This window comes from Pundamilia nyererei, unplaced genomic scaffold (genome assembly GCF_000239375.1).
Source record: "Pundamilia nyererei isolate P.nyererei 1_Seehausen unplaced genomic scaffold, PunNye1.0 scaffold00147, whole genome shotgun sequence".
In the NCBI taxonomy this organism is placed as follows: Eukaryota; Metazoa; Chordata; class Actinopteri; order Cichliformes; family Cichlidae; genus Pundamilia; species Pundamilia nyererei.
Genome location: NW_005187548.1, coordinates 1247297 through 1259196, shown reverse-complemented (window position 1 = coordinate 1259196; position 11900 = coordinate 1247297). Strand labels below are relative to the sequence as shown.

The window sequence follows — 11900 nt, the reverse complement described above, 5'->3', positions numbered from 1 at the left end:
CATTTAGCATCTGGCTTGATTGTGGTTTGGGTTATGTGGCCCAGGATCATAGAAAACAGGTCTGCCCCAGATCTGGTATTAAACTGGCACTTCTGACTGACTGGTGTCATGGCAGGGTGTATGTCAACCAGATGTGGGCCAGGTCTGGCAATGATGGCACTATTTATGTTCCTATTTTCCTATTTTAGTTAGAAGACCCAAATGCCATGTTGTAATACTATACTCCTTGTGCTGGCCCATCTCAGGCAAGCGAGATCTGGGCCACCAAAGGGCCGTCATTCTTTGCGGTATGTGGGACATGTGTAAGCACATTGTGTGGGCCAGATCAGGGCCATACCAATTTTGCTATGTGGGAATATGATGAGTCTACTGCTCTTATGTCCAGCAGTCTTTAAGCTACATGCTAACATGAATGCTAACATGATCTGGCACATGCTGATAATATTCGCAAAACACACTAAACACAGAGTACATCTGAGGTTGACAGGAAAGTGTGAAAACTATGCAAAATTTCACGCTAATCTAAGAGACATTTAACAATAACAAAAACCCACTGTAGGTCTCATCAATCATAAAATCACTCCTCATGTCTTCATATTTTGCTTCCAAAGAGCTAGACTCTCTTACAGTTTTAAAGTTGTTTTTAGCAATAGTTCTCCAGGCTTTCTGAAAGTTTTTGAACATTGTTTTTGGACAACAGCTGCTTTTTTTCAGTTATTTTCATTTACAGGTAAAATGGTTTTTTGCACCAACAAGATGATTCCCAAAGAGATTTTATTCAAAAACTTGGCTTGGAAATCAGTAGATGACCATAAAGTCTCCTCACCATTCTCAGACTGCCACCAGGACTTCTTGCGGTGAGGCTTAAAGGTAGTGATTACATTCTCTATCCGGTGACTGATGGTGTTGTACAGTGGATTATAAGGCCGTCGCGAGTCACAGTCAAAACACTTCTTTTCATCCTGCGGCAGGACAGCAAAATAGGAAGTGTGACAGAGTCACAGACAGAATGTAGTGAAGAAACACATTTAACTCCTTCAATTCTTACTTGAGATTAAAGCAGAGTTCAACAAAAACACTTACCTGCAAATGACTGACAATGCAGTAAGGCTCTTTCCATCTCATTCCACACGTGGATGAGGCTTTAAGGTTCTTCTCTCGTCCAACCAGTAAATCCCCAGTTGCTGGGTAACAGCTGCCATGGGCACAGCCATGGCTTTGACTGGGGTCCTGACCAACAGCAACAGTCAGGACTGAAGGAAAGAACACAGGAAATTCATTAAAGTGAACAGGAAACAATGGTTGCATCACTGTCCAGCAGTGCACCCACTCACGAGCTTGAGTTGGCAAGTAAAGCAGACCTAATCAGTACCCTCCATTCTGACCTGATTATTTAGACAACATCACAAGCTCTTATCACTTCCCAAGGAAAAGACTCTAGGATGGGTAGTGAAACTAAACATGTGCAGCTTTGAGTCAATGGAATACTGTTGCATTAGTTTCATCAACATCCATTGTGAGTCCCTGCAAAATATCAAAGAGAAACTTTTGAAATGGTGGCAGATATAGTTAGCAATGGCCTTTAACATCAGGAAATTCTCACATCACTCCCTGTAAGGAAATAATATGAGCTAATGGTCAAAAATAACTATGTGCAAATTAGTTTGCTTCTACAGATCATCAATGATATTATATATGAAACTGAAAACACAGATTTCAGTGACCTCTGTGTCCATATCTGTACAACAGCATGAGCAGTGTGACATCTGTGCTATTGTTCTTTGTGCATTTTGACAGTGTAGCACTTTTGTTAATAAAGATATGCTGTACTGGCCACATACAAAGAATAATGCTCAGCTATACAAAAAACAAAACAAAAATCTGATTTGATCAATAAGTCATAGCTGAATTCAAACAGTAGCAAGAAATATTTCAGTGTTGGGACAACATTATGTCAAAGCAGCTCTGAAGGTTAACAGGCTCTGATGTGTTCCAAAGAAATGACCCGAGCACAGGCGCTGGCTAAAAGCCAATGGGAAGAAGCCAATGCAGGTTTCCTTTTTATTGATGGTGATTATAATAGGGATGTGATTATTTACTCTAAGCCAGACTCGTAAGCTACGTAAAAAAGCAGAAACACCTGTTTTTTATAGATTTGGTGAGCACCACAAAGTACCGAGACAGGGCGTCTAGGTGATACAAAACTAGAGCCTCGCTGTGACTGAACAGCAGTGCTATGTGTGGGAGTTAAAATAAACCTCATAAACTTTCATGACAACCAGCAGCAGCCATCACACATTCCACCGGACATCTTGACGTGAGTTCCTCCTCCTGGGACCTCTGATCGTTTGTGTATGTACTGCTATGAGGAAACTGGTATGAGACGAGATCTTCGGGTGCTTGTTGTCAGTCTATGGGCTGTCCAATAACAGGTGTTTCTAATCCTCCCTCCCTCTCTATGAATGCACTTTAAATGGCCCTAAAAGATAAAATGCTAACACTTAACAACTTACTATGAACTTTTTTTGTAGCAGAATAAACTACATGCATTTATTGAGATCTTGGTGAGCCAGTGGGATTCTGAAAGCCTTTGGGCAAGGCTCCAAAACTTAACTGACAGCACACTTATTTTGAACCTTTTATGTGCCTCAGTTTCAGCTCATTTTCTCAAGAGGGAGTAATGTTCGTCTAAATGACTACTGTGAGCCTGCCATGACATCAACCTTCTGCATAATTGGGCGTTTCTGTGAAACACTGATATTTTTAATGCTTACACACATAAGGAAAGACTAGGTGCAATACCTGCTATACCTTTATACTCTCAGATGAGGCAGTTGAAATATGGACAATGCAGGTGACTGTCTAATGTCCAAAGGCAATTTATGCCATAACCTCAGGGCAACAATGGGGAACGCTCTGTCCCCTAAGAGCTTCTGCTTAGATTTTTGTATATGTCCTCGGGCCATGGACCGGTACCGGTCCGTGAGTCGTTTGGTACCGGGCCGCGAGAGTTGAGGCTTGGGTATGAAATGTATGGTTTTCAGGGTTTTTATCGGTTTTTAGCGTTATTTTGTTATCGTTTTTATCGTTAACTCGGTTTTCCTGGGTCTTGTCACATGTGTTATGAATAAATCTTCTTTTTTTCGGTACCGGTACTAGTTTTATTTTGTTGTATTTATCCGCGACACCTTAAAGGCCGGTCCGTGAAAATATTGTCGGGCATAAACCGGTCCGTGGCGCAAAAAAAGTTGGGGACCGCTGGGTCAGATGACCTGAGAGCTCGGACAGGAGCCTGATGGCAACAGCGCAGAGGATTTCACATGGACACTGACATATGACACACCCAATCCTGACATACACTACGGAGGAAACCTGTGTTTGACTGGCATTTGACAAAGTTTCACATTTGTTGAAGCTAAGTGAGCAACAAGCAGATGAGGTCACAGTCTCACACACAGCTGTGCATCTACACCAACACTTCTTCTATCTTCTTCTGCATGAAGATACACTCATTAATGTATTTAAACTCATGGCTCAAATGACAGTTTAAAGGCACTTTAACCTTGTATAGCCCCCCTTTCTAAGTGAACAACTGTGTGCTTGTTGATTACACAAAAGACACCTGTTAGAGGATTTGTTGAGCAGTTATTATTATCAAAGAAATCTGACATTGAGAGGAAACTGAGCGAGTCAGATGGATGGTTTGATGGGTGAAAGAAAAAAGAGAGACAGCCTTTGTGCAGACAATGAGAGGATATACACAGATGCTACTTGATACCTATTTGGGAAACTACTGACACACTCTCAAAGGTGTTCATGTGTACATGTATCAGAGGTGGAGAGGAGAGGGTGGAGGAGTAAAACAGACATCTAATGTGTCGTGTAATCACTAGGTTTCTGGATGTCTTTTATCTCTCTGTGAAAAATTCACCGGCTTTATGCTGTGCTCCCAGGATGACATCACCACTTGTAAAAACAAGACATGTAGGATAATGAACAGATTGGTCACAAAGACGGTGCTGCACCATAAACCTCCATGCAATTGGAAGACGCCAACTTGTCTCAAAACACTCACTAACTAAGCACTTAGCAGTAATGAAGCTTAAAAAAGTACAATGCAAAGCAGAAGCAGGGACTATTCACCCTCTAAGTTAAAGCTGTAACTTTCATTCTGAAACTAACGCATTACAAAACTTTGAAGAGAGCGGGGATCCTTTTTTAACTTTAGCTTCACAGTTTCACAACTGCTTAGCACATGGTTGGCAACTGTTTGCAAACAACTCAGCATCCTCCATAGAAACTACTGATGACTTCAGAAATCTGCCAACAACCAAAGCAAATGCAAAGGAGGTTGTCTGTGCAGCACCATGTGTTTTACTGCAAACAATTTTTCCTAGCAACAGCAAGCAGCTTTCCACAATCGCCAACTGGCCAGGGAATACATATTTTTTCCAATGAATGAACCTCTGTTGCAACCCCTAAAGGGGGCTGCCAAAAGAAGAAGAAGAGGACAACAGTGATCAGACAGATTTTAAAGGTCCAGTGTATAAAATCTTACCACTAGATGTCACTAAATTGCAGTCTGTATTCCGTTTTCTTACCCCTTACAATTCCAAATACATAATCCAAGGATAATGCAGAAAAAAACAGCAATGGCTGACTTTTCTAGACTGTTTATCCCCCATTTACCGCAGATACTCTTCTTCTGTCTAATGACAGCAGTACTGATCTGAATTGTTGAGGATATCCTGACATTTTCTGTGGGTAAGCACCAATGTCTGTGTCACTGTTAGCTGCTGTTAGCTGGCATTACTGAATGTCTCTTTAAAAGTGGACCTAACATTGTTGGACTTGGACCGTGACCCTATAACCCTCATAGTTTACCAACCAACAAAATGCCATTTGCTCATTCTGGCTTATCGGATGATCTACTTTTGTTTTAAATCAATTTACATTGCATATCTTTGCTTTTACCTTTGAACTTTTGATCACAAACATGCACTAAAAACAAGAGGGAGCAGTATTAGGTTCAAGGAAACTAGCTTTAATCATTTAATCAGTTTTTCAAGAACATAATAAAAACTGCAGCACTGATAATTATGTTGATGACTGATGGAAGTGAGGGGATGTCAAGGCTCATGTCACAAGGACAATCCAGTGCATCAGCTGCTTCCTTCCTTCTTCTCCTCAATTTTTCTGATATACTGTCATTAAAGGAATGCAAAGTGAAACGTGGGGTGACAGCTGAAAGAAAAAAGGGGAGGCTCGGGCACTGCTACTGGTATGTGCAGTGTGTGTGTGTGTGTGTGTCACAAAGGCTGCAAAACAGTGCTGTTCAACCAGGCTTTTGTAACACCCTAGTAAAACCATACTGAATGTAGCTTGTACATCATCTTGCAGCCACATAGCACATTCTTATTTATTTATATTTGTTCTCTAATAATCTTGACATCAGACAGTAAAAACTGCTTTTGCTTTCCATGTCGTGTACTACTGCCAACAGCTGTTAACCTATTCTCAGCTTGAGTTAAAAACATGACATGAAATCATTACATTCATGCCCTTGGATGGTTAAATTTGGCTCTCAGGCGAAAGGTCTTCCACATAAGGAAATTCTCTGACTGTCAGAGGCAGTGATACAGATTAAACTCTGCGGAGCTTTCAGAAATGAATTCACCACCCTCGATACACACACACACCTCCTCCAAGTGAAGTCTGCTTTTATTAAGGGTTCATACACCTTTTTCAGGGTCAAATTCAAGCACTATCAAGGTGAATTTTGTAGCTTTTCCAGCACATTCCCAAAAAACAAGGATGCACGTTTCACTTCACATCACCTCAGTAACAACACGTGAAAATTAAAACAAATCATCCTAGGTTGATTTAAATGCCTTTCTTACCCTTTTGCTAAAACAAAGAAAAACGCACCACACAACAATACTAAAAGGATAAGGTTGCCAGCAAGGCAGCTCAGGTGGAGAAATTTAGCTTTTAGACTTTGCGGCTCATTTTAATTCTCTATCTGATAAGAAAAGTATTCAATCAGATAGTTATTTGTGAATAAATACAGTTACAATTTCAAGCAGTTTTAAGCACCGCATCCAAAATACAAACACTTGAAAGGACAATATTAAAATTCAAGCATTTTCAAGCACCCGTACGAACCCTGTTTATTCCTTTCATCCTTGCCACTGATTGCACTCAAATTCTGACCATTCTGTATAAGCAGACCATATACCACATTAAAGCGGCACTATTTCACAAAACTCTTTAGAAATGTTTCTCAGTTGTCAGCATGAGATGACCTCCTTTGCTCTCAGCATTTACATACTTTACTGTAACTCTTCGCTGCCTAGAGACTGGTGACAGATTACAGAAGATTTCTACCAGTGAAACATTCTCATTGTAAAAACTGGCATGTGGGGAAAAAAGAACAATTAAAAATGTAAAAGTTTGTGGACAGAATCTGCAACCTTCAGTACTTTTTATGACATTGTGTCTGGTTTTATACTACACACCTTCGCCTTACAAACACACAAAGCAAACTGAGAAAGTGAAGGAGAACAGTCTGTTAGAACGATACTTTTCACTCAGTACCAACTATATTAGCTAGCCTAAGATTAATATATTGTTAGTTTTTCAAAGTCAGCATGCATAATCTGTGCAGAGATGAAACTGCACTGCAACAGCTGTGATAAATCTGAATGGTAGTGGGCTAATATGTCAAGTACTGATATCACCTCCAACTAGAAGCCTGCAGCTCACTACAGGAATAAATCAGCTACACTTTGTTTGCATATGGTTTCACATCATCACCATCACAAAGCTGTAAAACGGTTTTCCTTCTTTCAGTTTGCCTCTTTAATTTCCTTAAATTTGTCACTCAGCTGTACCCATCTAATCCACAGACTAATGAAAACCTCTAGCTCTGTGTGTGTGAGTGGGATGTGACATCAGCGTGGTACATTCCAGAAGCACGGTCTGGCAAGACAGTTTGCTGTCACATGAACCAGTGTAAACTCTGCAGGAAACCAAGGCAAACAGTCAAAAATTGGACTGAAGAGAAAGCACGTAAGGACACACGTATTTGCTGGGAGAACACAGACAATACATGCATCCAACATTAATAAAATGATGGAAGGGTCAGATCCAATATTAGCTCACCCGGGGAAGTGAACAGACAGGATTAGCATCATTTAAGAGCTGCATGACTTAAGACAGTGTGGGACTAGAAGGCACCACAGATATGTTTAGCAGTCACCATGGCATAGCTGCTTTAAGGGCCCGGCAAAGAGAAGTCAACTGCTTTTATTTTTAACTCCTCCTAGCTAATTAGTTTACATTCCCCTTCCATGCGTCTCCGTCCTCTCTTTGCTCGGCACTTAGCTGATGGACGGTTAACTCCCACAGCCAAACAACCAGCTGGTCTTCCTCCTCCTCACCTCACAGCTCACCTCCCATCTCTCTCCTCCCTTAATGTCTACTGCACCGGGAGGTCAGAGCGGTGGATTCACCACTCTGACCTCCCGCTCACCTTGTTCATTACTGAAAAAGGCCTCCTTCCTAAAAATAGTTGCTAACCTTGATGTAACCCATCATTTAAGTAAATGATGTCCATAGCAGAGACGGTACTGTGTCTGTATTTCTTACTTTCTTGTTAGAGATTCAAGGCTAAGCGTAGGGCCCACGACAATCTTGACATCTGTCAAAATTCTTGTAAAATCTAATAAATCAGTGGCTGAGACAAAAGTTTTACTGAATAAGAGCAAAATTATTTCTTTATTATCTCAAAATTATTATTACAAAAGCAGACCCTAAGAGCAGGGCCATGGATCTTGGGGAAAATGTCATAATCAACAAGGCTAACATGGAGGGCTCTAGTACGCTTTCTCTGAGACATCTTACAGATGCACACCATAATTCAAAACTGCAGTAACTGGAGTTACCACAGACACACAAGCCATTATTTACACATTTCACTTCATTTACACGTGAAGTCTTAAACCAATTAAAGTTTGTATTTCAAATCATTTCTATAATAAAAACTCCGACGTCTCCTCTGAGTCTTTCCCAACTGTTTATTACTGACCGCCTGCATTGATATCTAAAACACAAGAGTTTCAGTGAGCAAGGCCAGGCGCTGCCCATTACACAGACTGTTACATTAACAAGGCATGGCACTGAGAAGCAGCTGGTTGGAATAGAGGATATGCTCACATTCCTGTCCCGTCCTGGAGATGTCTGAGCTGCTCCGCACCGGAGAGAAAATATGGAACAAGACACTGTGAGTAACAGGTGGGCAGGGGAGTGAGGAGCTAGAACAATGTCTGTTTTTATCTTAGCGGTACGGGAAACATGCTAAGTGCATTTAGTGCCCACCCCGCAAGCCGTCATTCCCACATGTCTGTTGTTACTGAGTACTTACATCCAAAGAAGCATCAATGTGAAACAGAGTGCATGATTTTGATGCATTTTGTTTTTTCATCAGGGAATGAGCAAATGGGAAATTCACATACATTAGTCAGCTACATCAACACAATCAAATGTTAGATTGCATGAATAATTCATATATTCGTGAGTTTATCCAGCATAATCTCCATCTTATGGAGATTAAACTGTGCAAACTGGTGGCCTGTCCAGGGTGCACCCCATCTTTCACCCTGTTGCAGCTGGGATGGATAGAAGGAGTCAAGACCTAACTTTGAGTGGATATATATCTATGCTGTGCAATTACGGTATCTTTAAATGCTGCTGATGTTAAAGTCCCCACTGCAAAACTGGCAAAATAGTAGAGTCCCATCACATGACACCTACAAAGTGTAAGCTTTATGTGATCAGAGGGAGTTATGGAAACACTGCAGGTCAGATTTAGCAGGATTGTGCGAGATGTTTGCTGTAACCTAAAAATGATCTACCAGCCACACTCCCCCTGCCATGTTGTCTAAAGGTCAATAAATCCACCAAATACGAGGCACACGTGGCCACCAGATGCTGGGTGCAGCTTTTCCTTCGGTCATTTAACCAAAGAGACTGCACTCCTGTGGGTCTCTTTAGTGATTACGGTGCTGTGTATTTGCCTTGGTGCTCAGCAGCTGACACAGAGCACCGAGCAGACTCCATACTCGTTTGCTGGACATGCTAATCAGAGTGCCTGATGAAGAAAATCTGGCTCCACTTAGAGGGAAAACTGAAAGCATCACATGGGACTTGAAATTAGCATTTAGTGTGTTCTGTTCTTGTGCTCACATTCCTGTATGTGACTCTAAGTGACTTTAATAACATAATTGCACTGTGTCGGCTTGATAAATGCTGAAATTGCCACATGTGTAAAAGAGAGGAGGGTAACCTTTGTGTGGCTTGAGGCTTAGGTCAGATCCTCTGAGCACAATTTAAAATACACTGGGGAATACTGCTTTAATGAAGTCATTTTGTAATACCAGGTCTGAACTGACAATGACCCCATTAGTCCCTTGAGAGAGGAGCAAAGGTAACCAAGAATTGTTAAGTTTTCTGTATCTCAAACTGGGTCTTTTTGCATTTATATTCACCCTTTTTTCACTGCAGGAGCTCAGGGCAGGTGTGGCACACTTACAGGAAATTCCCCTTATAAGCTCTTCCGGCCTTTCTCTTTCCACTGCAGTGTGGGACCTACTGGATTCACAAGGTGAAACAATGACGTTTACTTGAAGAAAAAAAAACACTCCCAAAAAGAGGACTAACGGGGTCTGACTCAGTACAGGCAGCAGGCTCTTCTATGTACCACAATCTGCAGCAGCCACAAAAGAAGGTTTCTTTTTTTTCCTGCATTGAAGCAACAGCCATTGTAAGTTTTATGAGTAGAAAGAGAGGTGTGGGGAAATACGGAGATAGAAAATGGGTGCAGTATTTGTAACATGGCGGGGCAATCACAATGACCTAAGACCATAAGGCCACACTGTAGGAGCTTGTATGCTTGCCTGAAAGGAGCAAGATATAGATCCACTTGCAAAAATGCAATGTAGTCATTACATCCATGTTTTCATTAGTGTGTAATAGCCTGTAACTATGACTTTTAAAAAAAACAAGCCTCCAAAATCTTTGGGGGCAGTATAATATTCAATGAAGTACATTTTTAATGCATCATTTTGTGGAGTATACATATCTGATTTCAGCAGTAAATCAGGGACTGTTCATTCAGTGACTTGGAACATATGAAACAGCTAGCCCAAGGTTACAAGAAACATTATATATGTACATGGTTACATGTGGGGGTGTGTGTGTATGCGCACGTGCATGTGTGTGTGTGTAATTACAGGCCTCCAAGATGAAAGCACCACACACTGTGACTTCTTCCACTGCAACTCAAGTAAAATTTCAAATATCTCAAGAAAATGCTAAGCACACCAAATCCATCCTTCCCTTCTTCCTTTCTTCTTCTCTTTGTCTCGACTTCATCCCTCTTTTCCTTCTGCCCTTCCTCCCTTCCGTCTCCTTCCTTCAACCCTCCCACACTGCAGCGTCACATTCTAATTGCTGCTTGTCTGCTATCAGGTGTGGTCGCGTCTGAGAGTGCTTTTTTAACAAGCTATGCTACAGAACTCCATTAATCCTGTTATTGGACTTAGCCTGTGGCCCGTAGCAATAAAAGCTCCTGGCATCTGACAAACATAAAGACAGTGCAGCCACAGTTTTTGGAAAGGAAAAGAACATTCATATTTCTGCTTCTTGTGGATATTAGAGCCACATCTTATTGAATAAAAAGTATCCATTCATAACATCATTCATAACATTTGCTGAAAATAATTTGTTAATCTAGCATAAAAACTGCTTTCCTTTCATACTTTTGATTGCACGCTCACATCACAAATCGTCCTTACTTCCTTTGGATGTATATTCTGTTCCAATGGATGATGCTCATACTAAGCATGAACAATTAATCCATGTTAACCAAAGGCTCAGGCTTCATAACTCTTTAACATGTTTATTCCCTTCTTTGATCTTTATGGGATTAGTCTCATCTCAAGGAATCCTTGCTAGCTATGAGCACAGAAGCCCCACCCACCTGCTGCTCTTACAAAGGGAAACCAATCAGAAAACAGCTGGCCTAAAGTGAGAGTGTCCTTAACCTCTAAAACAGGGAGGAGCTAAAACATGATGAGCAGAATAGGCCCACTTTAAACTACACCTTGCTTTCCCTAGTCTCACATGTTTCTGTGAATAATAATAACATTGTGATTTTTTCAAAGTGTGTTATGTCATTAACATTTACAGTGGCTAACTAAAGCTATGTGTCTGCAATCGTGTGTCTTCATACGACAGGTCACAGGTCACGCTTCTTTACAGCTGCGCATTCGTTCTCCTTGAGACTCACAGCAGCTCCACTCAGGTTCATAACTTCACCAGCCACTTCATTGTTTTTAATGAGGCCAGCACCATTTCCTGTTCCTCTCCATCACCTCCCCCATCCTCAAGTCCTCCTTCCTTTAGTTTATCTGCACCTCCCCTTTTCATCCAGAAAAGCTCCTGCCCAGGAAACCCAACTCATGGTCCTTTTATACAAACAGGTTTACTCTCTCCCTCCACCCCTGTGTCTAAAGTCTTTCTCTCCCTCTTCTTTCTCATTGTCCTGATTCTATCCTGATTGTACCCCCCACCCCCCCTTCTATTTAATCAGGCTCTGTCTCCCCCCCTCTCTCTGTTTCTAGTACTGGTGGTTAGCAGGCTTTAGTGCACCATTGTTCTGGCATCTGCACATTTCCGGAGGCTGTCGCTTACAAAGGCTTTGGGAACACACTCTCTCGTTCCCACTGCCTAACCAGCTCTCACCTGCCCACACACACACACACACACACACACACACACACACACACACACACACACACACACACACACACACACACACACACACACACACACACACA

At 41.5% G+C, this 11900-nt stretch overlaps 1 protein-coding gene across 2 annotated transcripts in view; it reads right to left on the bottom strand.

Annotated features, from left to right (window-relative positions):
- The window catches only part of lamb2 (laminin, beta 2 (laminin S)), a 43748-nt gene that overhangs the window by 28020 nt on the left and 3828 nt on the right, over positions 1–11900 (bottom strand). For both annotated transcript variants that reach the window (XM_005744670.1, XM_005744671.1), the window contains exons 3-4: positions 1084–1253; positions 827–962 (exon numbers count right to left, since the gene is read on the bottom strand). In XM_005744670.1, coding sequence (XP_005744727.1) covers positions 827–962; positions 1084–1253 — 306 coding nt within the window. The remainder of the gene's footprint in view (positions 1–826; positions 963–1083; positions 1254–11900) is intronic.